Source organism: Melopsittacus undulatus, chromosome 8 (genome assembly GCF_012275295.1).
Source record: "Melopsittacus undulatus isolate bMelUnd1 chromosome 8, bMelUnd1.mat.Z, whole genome shotgun sequence".
Lineage (NCBI taxonomy): Eukaryota > Metazoa > Chordata > Aves > Psittaciformes > Psittaculidae > Melopsittacus > Melopsittacus undulatus.
Window position 1 is genome coordinate 18,167,151 of NC_047534.1, and position 18,565 is coordinate 18,185,715.

Sequence of the window (18,565 nt, forward strand, 5' to 3'; positions counted from 1 at the left end):
CAGCAAGGCTCATCAGGCTCCACAGGAGGATGCTTGGCTAGAAGGAAGTGCAGCAGGAGGGCCAGGAGGCCCCCTTTGGGTGGATAAGGAGCTGCTGAGAAAATGTCACAGGAAAAAAGAGGCTTATAAAAGGTGGAAGCAAGGACAGGTGGCCTGGGATGAATACAGGGATGTTGTCTGGGAAGTTAGGGACCGGGTTAGGAAAGCTAAGGCCCAGTTAGAATTAAACTTGGCTAGGAATGTGAAAGATAAAAGGAAGGGATTCTATAGGTATGTAGTGGCTAAAAAACAGACTAGGGACATCATGGGCCCTCTCTGGAAGCTATCAGGAGAACTGGCTACACAGGATTTGGAGAAGGCTGAGGTTCTCAATGACTTCTTTGCCTCAGACTTCACTGGCAAATGCTCCAACCACACCATCCAAGGCTTGGAAGGCAGATGCAGGGACTGTGAGAATGAAGACCTTGGGCCCACTGTGGGAGACGACTTGGTTCAAGATCATCTTAAGAAACTGAATGTACACAAGTCAATGGGACCTGATGAAATCCATCCTCGGGTCCTGAAGGAGCTGGCGAATGAAGTTGCAAAGCTACTGTTCATCATATTTGAAAAATCATGGCAGTCAGGTGAAGTTCCCAATGACTGGAAAAAGGGAAATATAACCCCCATTTTCAAGAAGGGGAAAATGGATGACCCGGGGAATTACAGACCAGTCAGTCTCACCTCTGTGCCTGCAAAATCTGGGAGCAGATTCTCTTGGAAGGCATGCTAGGGCACATGAAAAACAACAAGGTGGTTGGTGACAGCCAGTGTGGCTTCACTAAGGGGAAATCCTGCCTGACCAATTTGGTGGCCTTCTGTGATGGGACTATGGAACTGATGGACAGGGGTGGAGCAGCTGACGTCATCTACCTGGACTTGTGCAAAGCATTCGACACTGTCCCACATGACATCCTTGTCTCTAAATTGGAGAGACATCAATTTGATAGATGGACCACTCAGTGGATAAAGAACTGGCTGGATGGCTGCATGCAAAGAGTTGTGGTCAATGGCTCAATGTTTGGCTGGCGACCAGTAACGAGTAATGCTCCTCAGGGATCGGTGTTGGGACCGGTCTTGTTTAACATCTTTGTTGGTGACATGGACAGGGGATTTGAGTGTGCCCTCAGCAAGTTTGCTGATGACACCAAGCTGTGTGGTTTGGTTGATACACTGGAGGGAAGGAATGCCATCCAGAGTGACCTTGACACACTTGTGAGGTGGGCTGATGCCAACCTCATGAAGTTTAACCATGACAAGTGTAAGGTCCTACACCTGGGTCAGAGCAATCCCAGGCACAGCTACAGGTTGGGCAGAGAATAGATTCAGAGCAGCCCTGCGGAAAAGGACTTGAGGGTGTTGGTTGATGAGAAAATGAACATGAGCCAGCTTCAGTCTGAGCTTGCAGCCCAGAAAGCCATAGAATCATAGAATAGTTAGGGTTGGAAAGGACCTTAAGATAATCCAGTTCCAACCCCCCTACCATGGGCAGGGACACCTCACACTAAACCATATCACCCAAGGCTTCATCCAACCTGGCCTAAAAAGTATGGAACACTTCACGAATTTGCATGTCATCCTTGCACAGGGGCCATGCTAATCTTCTCTGTATTGTTCCAATTTTAGTATATGTGCTGCTGAAGCAAGCACCACTTGGAGTATTGTGTGCAGTTCTGGTGCTATCAACATAAAAAGGACATGGAACTGTTGGAACAAGTGCACAGGAGGACATGAGGATGATCAGGGGACTGGAGCACCTCCCATATGAAGACAGGCTGAGAAAGTTGGGTCTGTTCAGCCTGGAGAAGAGAAGGCTGTGTGGAGACCTCATAGCAGCCTTCCAGTATCTGAAGGGGGCCTATAGGGATACTGGTGAGGGACTATTCATTAGTGACTGTAGTGAAAGGACAAGGGGTAACGGGTTGAAACTTAAACAGCAGAGGTTTAGATTGGATATAAGGAAGAAATTCTTTACTGTGAGGGTGGTGAGGCACTGGAATGGGTTGCCCAGGGAGGTTGTGAATGCTCCATCCCTGGCAGTGTTCAAGGACAGGCTGGATGAAGCCTTGGGTGATATGGTTTAGTGTGAGATGTCCCTGCCCATGGCAGGAGGGTTGGAAGTTGATGATCTTAAGGTCCTTTCCAACCCTAACTATTCTATGATTCTGTGATTCTATGGTCCCTCTGTCAGTCACGATCATAGAATCACAGAATCCCAGACTTGTTTGGGTTGGAAGGGACCTTGAAGCTCATCCAGTTCCAACCCCCTGCCATGGGCAGGGACACCTTTCATTAGACCAGGTTGTTCCAAGTGGTCACTCCAGAGTGGTGGCAAGACCCTCAGGATTTTGGTTTTTGGCCATAGCACTGGGGCATGCTCCTGCCATCCCAGCTCCAAAGGGTGAAAGAGGGAAGCTGGGCCCTGGGGGGTCCCTGCTGCAGACACAGCGTCTCAGGAGCACCATCGCCGCCACAACTCGTGAGTCCACAGCTACAGAAAGCTCTTTGTTTGCTGGGGGTGGCTGCCTGTCAGGACAGGGAGTTGACCCATTCCACAGCTGCCCTTAGGGCTTCGAAGCCCTCACCCAGCAGTATGTCAGCACCCACCACACAGCCACACAGCGGCTTCATGGATATATCCTATGGGAGCAAATGACTGGGCTCATCCCTGCTGGCAGACAGGATGTCAGCCCTGTCACCCTCTGCCTGGGGTGCCTGCAGGAACCCTTCACCACAGCCAGGTTGGGCACAATGTTTGGGGAGATGCTCTTGGTGAGGGCTGGCAGTGATGCAGCCTGGCAAAGCCTAAGCAGGCAGTGGCCTCACAGACCTCGATGTGACAGGTGGAATGAGGCACTGCTGGTCCCTGCACCCTCACCAGCCCAAACGTGAACAACTGCCAATGTCACTAGCACTGAGGGATGGGAAATTCACCCAACTAGCAATTGCTCTAGATCCCTGGGGCAGGGATGTCCCCACCCTGGTGAAAGGCTTCCTGGCATTGGCTGGGGCTGCTGGAATCACTCATCAGCAGTAACAGCCACCTCTATAGCAGCTATGATAGTCACATGCTGACAAACTACCCCCCCTAGGGTGCAACTCTGCAAGAAAAGCAGCATGTTGGTGGTGGAGATGGTAGTGGTGGCAATGATGGTGATGATGGCAGTGATGATGATGATGATGCTGGTGGCAGTGGTGATGGTAGCAGCAGCAGTGCTGGTGGCAGTGATGCTGGTGATGCTGGTGGCAGTGGAGATGGCAGTGGCAGCAGTGGCAGTGATGATGGTGATAGTTTAGTGGTGGTGTGCTCCACACATGGGGCCCACAGCCAGTGCCCACCTCTGTCAGGGCACAGGACAGGACCCTCCTCTGAGGCTCTGAACCCCAGAAGTGCCCCACAGCTCTCTCCTCTCCCCCCCCCCCCCCCCCCCCCCCCCCCCCGTATCAACTCCGTGCTCACAGCCAGTCCCTGCCACTGGCCATGTGCTGAACTGTACAGAGCCTGCGCAGAGCCCATCTCCTCTATGGAGCTATCGTGTCCTGGTGCTGGTGCCCAGTGAGTGTCACCACCACTGCCTGCACAGCACTGGGGCTGCTTGTGCTCCCCTGGCAGGCAGGGGATCTGCCAAGCAGGATTTAAACCCTGTTCTCCCCTTCCTTGAGAGCCTGGACAGGGCTGAGATGCCCAGAAGAGTGGAAACAGTGGGAGGAGACAGGTGAGAGATCTGATATTTCAGTTAATGAAGATGTCAGAAGATGGGCAGGATTTGTGGCAGCAGCCAAAGCAGGCGCTGACAACTGCTCATGGGCACCCCAAATCCAGAATTAATGTGGATTTGTTCCTAGAGTCCCTGGGTAACTGAAATGGCATCAGTCACCCTTCTAGGATGGGCTGTAGTAAGATCTCTGGGATGTTTCAGGCTGGGGTGTTGCCTGCATTCTGTCTGCAGCGGGCGGTGGGTGACAGTGCCCATTGTGCGATGACCCTGTAGTTTAGACCAGCCCATCCCTTCCCCTCGAGCCCTGGGGAAAGACGGGCCAGAAGCACTGGCTGACACTTCGGGGTGCAGGAAACACACTGGGGTGAGCAGGGGGAGATGGAGAGCACCGGGAGCAGACTCAGAAAGTAGATGGGGTGCAGAGGGCAAAGCCCCCAGAGGGGACCCCACGGAAGCCGGGCCCACGTGCACAGCTACACCCCTTCGGGTGCCCACGGCATCAACACAGCATAGGGGACGGGGTACGTGGGACACAACACGGACAGGGCACAAGGGATGTGGCATGTGGCACACACCAAGGGATCGTGGCATCTGAGCACAGGACACGGCAATGGGACACAGTTCGTGCGAAGGAAGACATACAGTGGGAGATATGGCAGCAGCGGCGGGCGGACAAGGGCCGGGACCTGCCCGGGAAGGGTGGCTGACGGGACTGAGCGAGTGGAGACGAGCAGATCGGAGGGGCCGTCGCAGCCAAGCGCCCCTGTCAAGACATGGGGCGCTGAGGGAGGAGCGGGTCCCACTCATTCCCGGGGCCGAGGCCCGCCACGGGAGCGGGGATTCCGGTTCATGCCATAGCAGAGTTACCGGACACGGCTCGGGACCGGCCCCGGAACGGTGGCTTATGGTTTATGGCTTATGGCACCGCAGCGACCGGACGCGGACCAAACCCGGCTCGGAAGAACTCGCTGCCGCGGGGGCGGGGCCGCGACATGAACACGCCCCTTATGCTAAGGAGCGCTGAATCATGCTCCGCGGGCTGCGGCCACTTGGCGGGACTGAACCACCGGGGCAGAAAGGAGGGGAGAGCGAGTGGAGAGAAGCAGAGTGGGAGGGAGCCGGCGGGGCCAAGTGCCCCTGTCGCGACATGGGGCGCTAAGGAAGAGTGGGTCCCGCTCTTTTCCGGGGTCGAGGCCCGCCGCAGGATTTGGGTACGGCGGGAGGGTAAACGAGATGGTGGGGATGTCCCCCTCAGCTGCTCCCTCGTGGTGGTAGCCGAGGGTTGGACAGGCGGGGGCGGTATGCGAGGGTCACGTGACGGGCGGGCCGCCGCCATTTTGTCCTGCGGAGGCAGTACTTAGGGTGCAGCGCCCGCGCCATCGCTGCTGTATTGGTACGAAGCTTCGAGCACTGCCCGCCCCAGCTCCTCCTTCCCCGCCGCGCACTCTTCGCCTCCGCCATTTCGTAACCGAGCGCTGCCCGCGGAGGAGCGGCGCCGCGGCGGAGCCTTCCGCCTTCCCCCCCTATTGCGCTCCTGCTCCCAGCGGCGCCTCGCTTTGGTCCAGCCCGGCTCGCGCAGCCATGTCGTCCGGCTCCAGCCCCGAGTACGCCTCCTTCTTCGCCGTGATGGGCGCCTCGGCCGCCATGGTCTTTAGCGGTGAGCACCCGTCGAACTCCGGGAAGAGGGTGGCGGGGACCAGAGTGGCATGGAAGGAGGGATGGGGGCTTGCGGGAGGGACACCGCTTTCTCCTTCCTCTCCATCCCCCGGCGGGGCGAGGTCCCCCGTGCTAAGCCCGGCTCCCTGGCCTCGGGGGGCGGTGGCGGCCACGGGGATCGCCCCCTCCGGCCCTCCATCCGGGCTACCAGGGCTCGGGTCTGCTTAGGTGACGTCACCGCGGCGCGTACTGCTGGCGGAGCCATTCCCTTCCCCCCCCCCACCCCGTGACTGCGGCGGCGCCTCGCGGACCGGCCCCTCAGGAGCTGTCGTGACCACCCCCGCACCCCCGTTCGTGCCCGCGCTCATCCGCACGGGGAGCGAGGGGCCGCCGTGGGGCGCAGCTCTGCCGTGGTCGTCCATGGGAGCAGCCGCTGCAGCTTCCCGGGCAGGCAAAGCACGGTCTGGCCCCCATTGTACAGTTGCTTTGTGAAGCATTCCTCGGGTAATGTGAGACTGGTTGCTAATGGGATTGAAACTGGAATGTGCAGGTGGTTTAGGAATGAAGTCAGTGTTAGAAGTGTTAACGGCATTACAATGAACCGGTAGGCTCCTGGCCTTCCCTTTAAAATGGGAGACTTTGAAATGCTGGAAAGGGAAAGCTCCTCTTTAGTGGCCGTCGTCTGCATCTGAAGTCATTGAGCTTCGGCTTGGAGTAAACTGGGTCATCCTGCAGTATCCTTCTCACCCTCTTGAGGATCACTTATATGCCATTTTACACCAGGGAGACCATTATATGGTGCCTTGTCTCCCTCTTGCAGCCTGAGCAAGCCTTCTGCAGAAAACCTCTGCTATTCCTGACTCACTGTGTCCCCATAGGTGCACAGCTGCTGTTCTGTTTAGGAGGTAACATGGGAAGGCTTCAGCTAGGTTTTTTCCCCAATGCAAGTCTTGCTGTAACTAGGAATACCAGAGCTGGGAATCACAGAATCACAGATGGTTTGGGTTGGAAGGGACCTTAAAGCTCATCCAGTTCTAACCACCTGCCACCTTCTGCTAGACCAGGTTGCCCCAAGCCCTATCCAGCTTGGAGTTGGTCTGATTCTATCTTCTGAAGATTTATCTAGTGTTTCTGTGCATAAGCACACTGACTTGTCTTCATCTGCTGTATAATTTGGCTTCCAGTTGAGGATTCAGAGCACTAAAGTGTTGAATTGGCTGTGGCTCAAGTTGCATATGGCTGTTGTGTGCCTGGAGTCTCATTAGGTTGAAGTAGCTTCTGAGATGGCAGCTCAGAATGCAAGGCAAGTTTGTGGAAGCTGCTCTTGCTTAATCAGCGTGGTAAATGAAATTGTGTAAATGGCTGAGTAGACAGTGGATTAAAACTGGTGTTTAGGAGGAAGTAGTCTAGCTCTGCTGGGGTTGGCACCACTCACTGGTTTCACATGAGCTGTGTTCATGGCTTTAATATTTAAAAGGAAAGCATAAAACCAAACCTGATGGGCTGTGTTTAGTCTTGCTCAGGTTCCACCTAGTGGTGGGATACAGATGTCCTGTGCTGGGGGCACTTAGTGGCCTGCCATCTCAGAGCTCAAACACTGTACTTGCAGTCCCTTGACAGCTAGGGACTCCCCTGAAAACAGGATGGCTGGGATGCTGCAGGAACCAGTGCTGGGGCTACAGACCTGCCTGCCTGCCTCTTGGCTAATGAAGGTAGTGGAGGACTAAGGCCTACTTGCTTTTTGCAAAGAAGGTCAGCAGATCACTACTTCTTGCAAAATAGCAGTGATTAAGGTCCTAAATACTGAGCTTCCTTCCTGAGGAAGAAACCACTAGATTCCTGTAGCAAAGCTGAGCTCAGAAGCAAAAGAACATGGCTGCATGGCCTTTCAGATACTGGTTCTGTGATCTGCAAGCTTGCTTCAGTCCTTCAATGAGGGATGCAAACTTGAGTCAGCATTTTAATAGGAGAGTGTTGTTTGGCATGGCTCAACTTGAAGCAAGGTGTTTTCTGGGAGCTTAGCATGTTTTTTAGCATGATAAATGGGTTTGATAGCACAGTACTGTGAGGTTGCAAGTTAAAGGGTTTGGGTGAGTGCTTAAGTTGTATTAGTGAAGGGTTTGGTAACTGTCCTGTCACTGCTGATAAAGGACTAGTCTTTGATGTAGAATCATAGAATGACAAGAACAGTTAGGGTTGGAAAGGACCTTAAGATCATTTAGTTCCAAACCCATGCCATGGACAGGAACATCTCAGACAAGACCATGTCATCCAAGGCTCTGTCCAGTCTGTGGCAGATGGTCTAGCACCAGCAGGTTTGAGCCATAAAACTAGTCTCCTGCTACAGCCTAAGAGCATCTGATGAGTTTGGTCACTGGACAACAGGTTATAGATACTGCTGATTCAGAATTACGTCTTATCTGTGAACATACTGAACTGCTTAAATGAAGCAGCTTGGGCTTTTAAGACAGTATGGCAGATGTATCAGTGTAACATAAACTAAAACTTGCAGTGTCATGTAGCTCCCCTAATAGCGGCGTGATGCTATGGAGTGTTCTGATGCTAGTATAACATTTCTTGTTAAAAAAAACAGCCAGGCTTAGAATAAGCAGCAAAGTCTGGCCAAGGAGTACAAAAGTATCTAAAATTGTACTGGATCAGTGTTAATGCAGTGATCATGCCTGACTCATGCTGTATCCAAAGATCAGGTTCTGGTGGAGCTTGTAGTTCTGAGTGCTGTTTCTAGTAAACATGTTTAAGTTCGATACTGTCCAGGCTAGTTTGATGTGAAAACAAGTGACTTTATGCAGTACTGTTTGATGTTTGAACATTAACTGCTGATGGTAGATAGATAGTGGAACTTGTTCTGGTCAGCTAGTACTGATGACAGCTAGAAGGACTGAAGCAGGCTGCTGTGACCTTGGCTATCTCTGTGTCTGCTTATTTATTTGCTGATACAGCCTGTTCTGATAGCTAAAGTTCCTTTATTTCCTATGTGTAAAACATGTGGCTGGCTCAGTGTCAAGTGCTGTTTAGTGATCAAATTGTTGCAGCTTTTCCATGCAACTGCAGTGTGCCAAATGGAGAAGTGTGGTGCTAGGCAGAGCTGCCTGTCTGCTCTATTGCAGAGCTGTGCCAGACAAACCCCACTGTGGTGGGGCAAGGAGTTTACTTATACTTGCGCTCTGGATGGGCATTCAGTGCTTTCTGTACTGTTTCACTGTCTAGCATCTGGAAGACTGCTAATGAAGAGAACTCTAGCCAGCAGTGCTGAGGTTAGTCCTCTGTCTTTTTTGATGCAGATCTAATAAAATGATACTTTTAGGCTAGAGCTTCAGATAGCATAGCAGGTGTTTAGCTAGTAAGGGTGAAACTGCTGGCACAGAACATGTAGCTTGATGCAGCCAGCAGCCTTGTGCAGTCTCCTTCTAGAAGGCATCGTGACTATAAACAACTTGCACCCTTAAAGGCAAATGACATGTGCTTCCTGAAATACTGTCTCTTGAGGCATGAGGAGGAGGTAGAGAGGAGAGCTGCTTGTTCTACATTGTTGTAGGATGTAGACCATGTCTGAAAAGGAGTCTGCAGCTTCCTCAGCTATAACTTGCAAGTGAAAATGTTGGCAGAATAGTGTAGCTCAAGGTAGTCTTTTGATCCAGATGCTTCAAGGGCACTGTGGTGTGGGCAGGAAAACTCAGTGGGTCAGATGTTTTTGCTACCAGACTGCCTACGATAGAGACTAGCTTAAACATTCATCCTTAGCAGGTAAATTAGTGGACAGTTTGGACAACTGTTGTAACAGAAGTGAACCAGATGGGCAGTATTTGTACAGCTCAGTTAAGGGAAGACATCTCAACAAAGCCATCATTTCCACTCTGTGAATGCTAGCTTTGAAAATCTGAAAACCAGATTGAGCATCAATATATCAGACACTGGTTAACTTATGCTGCTGTTTGTACTGTGGCTTTCAGGTGTACCTGGTGGGACTCTCTCTCACCATGAAGTTGCTATAGACTACAGAGTCTGCAGGTTCTTCCTCTCTGATGGGAACATTCATTGAAGTAGTGGAGATGGATGCCAGCTGCCTCAGGACCTCTTAGCTTACCTTTTCCCCTTCCTAAAACTAGCCTTTTCAATCTGTCCAGAATTAGACTGATTTCCAGCAGTGGTTGCAAGCTGAGAAGCTTTCCAGCCTGATCAGGCTGTTGGGTGATGCTTGAAATAATTGTTTCATGGCAGTGCATGCTTCCACCTGCTTGCTGTCCTCACAAGCAGTAAAGCTTGATGAACTCTCTTCCTTTGGGCTGTGGATCCTGTGAGCATGAGGCTGTGGGTCAGGCTGGTCTGGCCCTGGAGTGCCTGCTGATTGCAGTCTGGCTTCAGCTTTCCCTCACCTTAGAAATGAGGCAGCTTAGCTGTGGATGCCTGTTGGTGTGTGGCGTAAGCTGCTGCTACACCTACCAGGTGAAGAGGGCTCCTGCTAACTGGTGTAACAAACTATTCTGCTAGTCAGGACCTGGAGCTCATGTTCCCTAGCTGGGGTCCACCCAGTCTATGAAAAGCATCCTCTTTAAGATTGCAGGGAGTGTGTATGGTGATAAAGGATAAGTAACAAGTGACTAGACTTTGCTGCTTGCAGAAGAGCAAGCCTGTATTCCATGGGGTAAAGTGCAGCCTTGACATAATTTTAAAAATAATTGACTTCTTGTGCTGTGTTGCACCAGTTGCAGTAGCCCCAGCTGCTTGAACACTTGACTGGTAACTCTTTGGGTTGCTGCTGTTGCAGCAGCTTCCTGGAGAGCTAGTAGGCTTCGTTCTCCAGTTCACTGAAGTGGAGCGCAGGGTTTGTTTGAACCCCTCACACTCTCATAACATGAGGGAAGAACGAAAAACATGCTGTCCTATGGCCTGGCACAGGTGTCTTACTAAACATTTGCAGCTTCCTGAAAGGCAGCTTATCTACTTTACCTCCTACAGTTATCAGTCTGGGACTTCAGTCAGTGTGGTCTGAATTTGCATAGACTCCAGATACAGTCCATTGATGTGGCTCTCTCCTGTGGAGATGCAACTGGGCATAGCAGCAGGATTCTTCCAAGGCAGCTGTGGCATATCCATTACTGTCATCTGAGGCAGAGCTGTGTTTGTGTTTTGTGGGGTGGGTGAGACCTTAGAACACCAGTGGGGAGCAACCCGTTTCTTGAAAAATGCTCAAATTTCTGGCATGGCAAAGCGAGAACTGCACTTGACTTTGATTTTGCCTCCAGCAGTTCTCCAGCCAGTTAAGAACAAGGGTGAACAGGTGCTGAGGTGAGTTGATGCCAGTTGTGCAGGGGTCAGTCCATTTGATAATGGATTAATTATAAAATACTCCAGGTGTAAGTACTTACCAAGAATGTACTTGCTGTGATGGTAACCCATGGTATCTTAACTGAAACTTTGGCTTGTTACCAGCTCACTTCCTAATGCAGGGAGATTCAGCATATTAATGCCTTGGAGATATTCCACCTATTGCAGTGTGAAAACCTGCTCCTCCATGGTGGGACACAGGGAATCACTGCCTCTGAATGGACCAAATGCTGTCAGGGTGTGTGGCTAGTTCTGAACCTCTGTGTTCCTGGGCTGAAAATGTCTGAATGGATTGCAACTGCTAAAACTACATCTGTGCAAATGTCTCCCTGGTCACTGATGTGGTCACTGTCCGGAGGTGGACATCTGCCTGCAGAGCTTTGTAGTGTGAATGCAAGGCTTTGGTAACAGCCTCTCTGTACTGGGGAAGTGTCGTGTGAGGTGACTTGCAACGAATTTAGTTGCAAGATTAAAGTTCTTGGTTCATGACCTTACTGAGGACTAACTACAGCTGTGAAAGACTGGTCCTAATACTGGCACTTGATATAAACAGTAGACTGTTCAAGTGCTGATAGTGAGTATCAGAGACAAAGCTCTACTGAAAGTCCTGGCAGTGGCAAGACTACAACTAGTCTTCAGTCCTTACTGAAGCCTACATGGCAAATTACTTTCTAGTTCATATTGAAGCTGCACAGCTATACTACCTCTGCTACCACTTATGACTAACAGAGTATACCTGCCATGAGAGGCACCAGGTAGCACCTCCACAGCCCGGAGGGAGTGTGTTTTGCTCCCAGGAGCAGTACTAAAGCACCTTTGCCTTCTGAGCTCAAAGTTACTCTGCAGAAGTATTTCAAAATCAAGTTAACCTTTGAAACAGGCTTACTGAGAGTAGGTGGTCTTGAATGATGTGTAAAGCAACTTTTCTGTCCTATAACACCACTGAACTGATAAATGGCATAGTTCCTGGACATAGACTGAGATGGCTTCCCTCTGTGATACAGCAAAGTAGGCAACATGCTTTTCCAGGTGCCAGGTGGGTGTTATGATGGCTCTGTGTGCTTTAAATGTTGCAGCTATATTCATCTGTATGTTTGAAGTGGAGCTGTATGATACATGGAGTCTTGCTGTCTTCTGCATAGATCTCTTCAAACCCTGTTCACTGAGAAGGTTTTGGAAAACATGCCTTTCCATCTGATCTGGAGTATTTAGATGTAGCATATGTGCTTCAAATGTTCACAGCTGCCAAGAGGTACGAGTTGAGATGTGCAGGAGGATTGACTGAAGTGCTGGACAACTGTGACATTAGATCCTTGGGTTATGGTGGGAAGGGGACATTGTAACACTGGGGTGAAGGGAGAACTTCCCACACTAGTGCAGAGCAGCGCAAGACATGCTGCCTTGTAAGATGGTGAGATGTGGCTGCAGATGACCCAGGGTAAGCCTGTTGGTCAGGATGCTGATAGAGAGTTTATGGGAGCAGATGTTCCAAGCTCTGGAGCTGCTTGTGTAGCACTTGTGTAGACTGTCAGCCAGTGGGAGTGTAATAGGCCTTCAGTGCCATTTGAAACTGTCTTGTGAAAGCTAGCTGCCACAGACTCTATGTAGACTTGATATGTTCATGTTTCCAGACCAAGTCTGAGGCATAAGTTCTTTCCTGTTCCCTAGAATTGGGACTTAATATTGGGGAATTGTCAAACTTGTGCTGATCCGACCCTCCCAGAAGCTTGTGCATGCTGGCTTTCCATACATGGGATTACAAAATCAGTTTCTATAATCCATCAGGGTTAATTGCAACACCTTTAACTGCAGACCAGGAGGAAGTAATGACTGATCTAATTTTAAATAGTGAACTTCCCTCATGAGCCTCTGTTTCTGGGAGGGTTTATGAAAGATGAGAAGTGGATTCGGCTAGATGTTACAGCCAGTCTAGGAGTCCGGGTTGCCCAAATCTTGATTCCACCTAATTCCAGTCCTTGGAAGATGCTTTCTCCAACAGAAAAGGTTCCTAATTCAATTTAATTATTTCTTTCTAGGCTTCCTAGTGCTTGACCCTTAAGCAGGTCTGTCACTGATAATTGCTGGCTAAGTCTGTGTGCTGGTTTCCAGGCTCAGCTTGCATTTGTACGTAAAACTTGTCCTTTGCTCTTGACTCAGGCTTCCTGCTAAACTGGATTCTGGTTCTGAATGGCATTGAACAGCCCTCAGTGGCAGGGTTCAAGAGCTTTTCTAGAACAGAACCAGTTTGTAGCTGATAATGAGGCTTCCCCTTCAAGCTCTTATAACTAAACCTGAGCTTTGGATAGTGAGTCTTGTGTTAGTGCAGAGGTGTTACCTTTGTTAATCTTCTGCAGTTTCTTGGTGCAAAGGCGGGAGGACTACCCCCATTCTTGACTGCTCAAAGGCAGGCTTTATATAAATGCTGAGCAGGAAGCATGAAGCCCATATCCAAACCCCTTTGAATGCCTCTCAGCAACCTTTTGGTCAAGGTGCACCATCACACATTTGGATGCTGCTGTAAGGCAGCCACAGATCGTTGTGGAACAAGCAGCTCTCCCTTGTAGGAACCATAGTTAAGTGGCGTGGAACAAACTCAAATAGTAGGTCTTTAAGCAGTAAAAATATGTGAAATGAATGTGGTCTTAATAATCTCCAGTAGCCTTTTAGAGCAGGCCAAGAGCATTTTCATGCTAAATAGGGCTATCAGTATGGTGGTGTCTGGAAAGAAGATGAGCCTTCCCCAGACCTTGCAGTGCTACTAGTCCTGGGTGCTGTTGACCTGCATAGCATCTCCTGGGTGATGGTGGGTACAGTCCAAAGTTCCTTGAGTAATCCAGAACAGGTTGGAAGGAAAGGGGTCTTTTCAAATACTTCAGAATCAAAGAATGATTTATTTGTGGAAGTTCTTAATACAACGGTTTCAAGACAAATTACTTTTTGTGGTAGTGCTTTGGGACTCCTGGCAGGTCTTAAGGAGGTGCTAAGCCCATGTTCTGCTTTGGAAACCAGGCTTTGGATTCCTATGTTGGTCTTGCCATGCTCAAGTGTTTACACAGGTGGTAAGCAAACCTTGGGGGGGGAGGGTGGTTGTGGTCCACTATAACTTACAAGCCATACTCTGTAGTTCCATTGGTGGGGTTAGCAAGTGGTTGGACCTGAATCCTCCACAGGTGAGGCTATGGACATGTGGAGAAGGTGTAGGTTCTCCAAGGAATGAAGTGCAGCAGTAATATGTGAGTGTTGGGCTTGCTTGGCAAGGTTTTGGTAGCGGCAGGGATACAGGCATGGCTTCTGTGGCAAGCTGCTAGAAGCTTCCCCTGTGTCTGATGGAGCCAAGGCTAGCTGGCTCCAGGACAGACCCACTGCTGGGGCCAAGGCTGAGCCCATCAGCAGTGGTGGCAGTTTCTCTGGGATAAGGTATTTAAGAAGAGGGGGATGTGCAACAGCAATTTTGGCCAGAGAGGAGTGAGAAAGAGAGAAATGGCTCTGCAGACACCCAGGATAGTCAAGGAAGGGAGGAGGTGCTCTAGGCACCAGGGCAGGGATCCCCCTGCAGCCCATGGAGGCTTGTGGTGAGACAAGCTGTTCCCCTGCAACCCATGCCAGAGCAGGGAAATGCCCAAGGAGGCTGCAACCTCATGAGAAACCCACACTGGAGCCATCTGTTCCTGGAGGACTGCACCCTGTGGGAGGGACCCAAACTGGAATAGTTCACGGAGAACTGCAGCCCATACAAAGGACTCAGGCTGGAGCAGTTCATGGAGAACTTTCTTCTGTGGAGCAGTGGGGGTTGAAGATCCTTCCCCCTGAGGAGTAAGGAGCAGAAGAAACACTGAGTCATGAACTGACCACAACCCCCCATTCCCTATCTCCCTGTGTGGCTGGCAGGGAGGAGGCAGAAAAATTGGGAGTGGTGTTAAGCCTGGGAAAGAGGGGTGGGGGGAAGATGTTTTAAGATCTAGTTTTATTTCTCATTAGCCTATTCTGATCTGATAATAAATTTTCCCTAAGTTGAGTCTTGTTTGCCTCTGATGGTAGTTGGTGAGTGAGCTCTCCCTGTCTTCTCCTGGCCTTTCACATTTTCTCTCCTGTGTCCTGCTGAGAAGCAGGTGTGACAGAACATCTTGGGGGGGGGCACCTTGTGTCCAGCCAGGGTCAACCCACACACAGTGAGTTTGCTGCTATCTCAGTATGTCTGCTAAACCTGACATTGTGTGTTTAACCCCAGGCTGAAGCATAGGCAGAGAGCTTTGTGGGGAGGGCCCATGAAGGTGACTTTTTAAATATTGGGTGCATCTGAGAACTCAGCCCAAGTGGCTCGAAGTTCAGTGACTGTAAACCTGGCTTTCAGCTGGGTTATGTTCTGCTCTGCTGTGTTGCTCTGGGTCCATGAGTAGAGCCTTGGTAGTGTTGGCTCTGTGAGGGCACAAACCCTAAAGAAATGAGTTTGGATTTGGACCATGGGGTTTTGTTGCCCAAAGCAGGGAGTGAAGATCTGCTGTGGGGTGTACCCTGCTGCAGAGCTGGCTTAGGGAATGTATCCTCTTAGATACAGTCTCTACAATACAGTCTCTTAAGAGTAGTGTTTGAACTCTACCTTTTATTGGCCTGGTCTTGCTACGAGACTCTGGACTCTCACTTCCTCGTCCCGTGGGGGAATGTTCCTGGCTGATAACTGAGTCATGTGGCTGCACTGGTTTTGCACAATTCTTCCTTTTGCTGACCTCACTGTTGTGATGCTGCAGCCTAATGAGGGATATGATACTTGAGGATGTCTAACACACTTTTTCTCTTCCAGCCTTGGGAGCTGCATATGGGACAGCAAAGAGCGGCACAGGTATCGCAGCCATGTCTGTTATGAGGCCTGAGCTCATCATGAAGTCCATCATCCCTGTAGTCATGGCGGGTATTATAGCGATCTATGGCCTTGTTGTGGCCGTACTCATCGCCAATGCCCTCTCACCTTCCATCACGCTATTCAAGTAAGTTGCTGCGTCTTGTCAGTTCTGCTTTGGTGGTGGTTCTGTCAGTAGTTTGATTCTGCTGAATGGGTGGGTTTTGCTCAAGACCCCTGGAAGGGGTTGGTGCTAAATGCTCCTAACGTGGGCTGAGGAATATGGACTTGATATCAACTGTCCTGCTTGATACCTTAGTCTCAGTAGTAGTGCTGCAGTGTTAGCTTGCAGATCAGACATCCCACAGCAGGAGACCATGCAGCAATTTATAGCTTGAAAGAACCTGTGTGCAGGTAGAACTGGGATAGGTTACACTTGTTTCATGGTGCCAGATTCTAGACCTAGAAAACACAGGTCTTTCCAGGACTGTCTAATCAGACTAAATAGTTCTCCTGTTGCCTAGGAGATGCAACTGAAGAATTAATATTGCTTGCTACTTTATGTGGTGGTAAGTCAATCCTCAAGCCATATATCAGGCCTCTATACCAGCTACGGTCTGAAACTTAATCCTGTCTTGGCTTCTGAGAATAGCTGGAACTGGCTTGATTGAGACCTCAGAATAAAACAATGCTTCTGAGGCCTAACTGTAGACATCTGGGTGTGTCACTGCATGTTGTAGTTGATAAGCAGTATGGTTGGCCTAATAAGCCATGTTCTAAGAAACAAGGGGCAAGTGTTCCTTTGCAGTTACCAGGTCAGATACCAATAGGGACTGCTCTTCAGGTACTCCTGCCTGGAAGACCAGACCATGCCTGTCTATGCAGTGCAAGAGCCCTAATGATCACCTGGATGTGCTGTATAATAAGGTTGCTAAAGGTGGGAGACAATCAGTTATTAACAACAGGCTGCACTGCCCTGTAGGACAGGCGTTACTGTATATGAAGCCTGCTGTTGACCAGAGTGGCTACAGATGAGCTGGAGGGCCATGGGAGCTGCAGGTGCAGTAGCTGAGCTTAATGTGTGAGCCACAGTTGAGTATCAGCTGTAGATCTTGCATAGCTGCCTAGGGTTTCTTAAGCATCAGAGGTAGGAGTCTGTGCTTTGTGAGATACACTGTGCTTGCTTCAAGAGTGGGGAACCTTTTTCCTGCAGAAAGACCTTCTATTTAATTATTAAACCTTAGTTCATTTGGAGAAAGTGAAAAAAACAAACCAAAGGCTCCTCTGAAACTAAAGGGTTGGGTGTCCTGTTGCTTACACTGAAACTCTTCATCTTGTCCCATAGGAGCTTTCTTCAGCTGGGTGCTGGCTTGAGTGTGGGCCTCAGTGGCCTGGCTGCTGGCTTTGCCATCGGCATTGTGGGTGACGCAGGCGTTCGGGGGACAGCACAGCAGCCCAGGTTATTTGTGGGCATGATCCTCATCCTGATCTTCGCTGAAGTCTTGGGGCTCTATGGCCTCATTGTTGCCCTTATCCTCTCCACAAAGTAAACGTTGCAGTATGATGTAAAGAGATGTAACAAATCCACGTTTCAAGCAAAAAGCTCCAGAATGAAAATGGTCTCTCCAATGTGTACAGTTGTCCCAATTTGGTAGTTGATCTCTTGTAAATGCGCAATGTACGTTAGTGACTTGTTTGTCCTGTGTGTACTTCAATATTAAATTGAATGGGCTGCTCCAAGCCTGCTGTGTGGCTTGGGGTGGCCTGTGTGCAATTTTCCACCCACTGCTGTTAGTACTTTATGTATAAATATGAACTAGAAATGTAATTTTTTTCTCTTCACTGGATGTTTATTTATAAAAGACTTGACATGTTCATACATCTATGGAGCAAGTATTTTCAATTTCCCATGCTATATATATTAATCTTATATATAGGTAGATTACACTGTGGGGTCAATTGTAAGTGCAGAGAATTCCTTTGGATGTAACTTTTGATTCTAAAGATTGCTGTAGTATCCTGGTATTGGAGTATGGGAATCTCGTGTTTTATTACAGCAATTGTCCGAAACACTCCCGTGTTTCAGTAGTAACTGCGTATGCTCCGGCATCAGTTGTGCACCCAGTGTTGGGTTACAAACTTAAACCATGTTTCCAAATAAAACTTCCTCACTACACTGCTGTAATTAGTCCTGCCTCTGATTTGGGGGTTTTTTTTATGCTCCTATAGGAAGAGGAGGGAAGGGCTTCATTATGGGGAGGTAGGTTCTTGAGGTGACTGGGCACCAGCAGAAGTGATGCTTTCATTGCTGCTGACCTAGCCCCTCTTTCTCTGCTGTTCCCAACTGCTGCCCATGGGCAGTGCTGGGGGAAGCAAGAATGCCAGGCTGCTCAGGGACTGGGCTCACAGTGATTAAGTGGTGAGTTGTGGTAATGCCCTGTTAATGGGCTGTGCAGCATGGCCTGAGCAAACTGGTGCAGGCTTCAACTGAGAAGGAACAGGAGCTGCTGAAGAGCCATCCATCATCAGACACTTGTCCTTGTGATGGCTCTGCAGAAAATTGGCTGGCTTGGAAAGCTGCTCTGTTGGCAGCAACTGCTTCTGAAGTACCTGAGCAAATGCACTCATCAACAAAATGGGTGCATTCAAGAACTCCTATTTTTAACTTGTAAATTAGGAACATTTGAGCTAGTTTCTTTAGCAGCTAGTGAATCCTGTGGCAACCTCCCCTTGTTCTGAGATCAATGAATGGTGCAAAGCAATGCTGAAGCTCATAGAGGAAGAACACTAGACCCTGTTGCAGTAAGCCTGGCTTTGGGGTGGGCTTTTGGGTTCCAAAGGGGCTTTTCCTGGCAGCTAACAGTGCTGATGCCTGGCCTACATAGAGGTGTAAACTGATTTAAGGAAAATTCCAGATATCTGCTGAAGCCTTGCCTGGGGAATGGGGGGAGGTGGTGTAAATTCCTGATCT

The 18,565-nt window shown here is 49.8% G+C and overlaps 1 protein-coding gene and 1 non-coding gene across 2 annotated transcripts; one reads left to right on the top strand and one right to left on the bottom strand.

Annotated features, from left to right (window-relative positions):
* Window positions 1-1,582: 1,582 nt before the first annotated feature.
* LOC115946785 (U6 spliceosomal RNA) lies at window positions 1,583-1,689 on the bottom strand. Its single transcript, XR_004080815.1, has one exon. It is a non-coding gene; the product is annotated as a U6 spliceosomal RNA (small nuclear RNA).
* A 3,372-nt stretch (window positions 1,690-5,061) lies between these two features.
* On the top strand, window positions 5,062-17,774 carry ATP6V0C (ATPase H+ transporting V0 subunit c). Its single transcript, XM_005150660.3, has 3 exons — window positions 5,062-5,415; window positions 15,559-15,742; window positions 16,940-17,774. The coding sequence occupies exons 1-3, from the start codon at window positions 5,340-5,342 to the stop codon at window positions 17,142-17,144; spliced, it is 465 nt and encodes a 154-aa protein (XP_005150717.1). The 5' UTR covers window positions 5,062-5,339; the 3' UTR covers window positions 17,145-17,774.
* Window positions 17,775-18,565: the final 791 nt, after the last annotated feature.

What these genes read in the sequence shown, in the direction of transcription:
- ATP6V0C (XM_005150660.3), top strand. Translation starts at nt 5,340, where the DNA reads ATGTCGTCCGGCTCCAGCCCCGAGTACGCCTCCTTCTTCGCCGTGATG. An exon ending in GGCCGCCATGGTCTTTAGCG is followed by an intron (nt 5,416 to 15,558) that starts GTGAGCACCCGT and finishes TTTCTCTTCCAG; the next exon opens with CCTTGGGAGCTGCATATGGG. An exon ending in CCTTCCATCACGCTATTCAA is followed by an intron (nt 15,743 to 16,939) that starts GTAAGTTGCTGC and finishes CTTGTCCCATAG; the next exon opens with GAGCTTTCTTCAGCTGGGTG.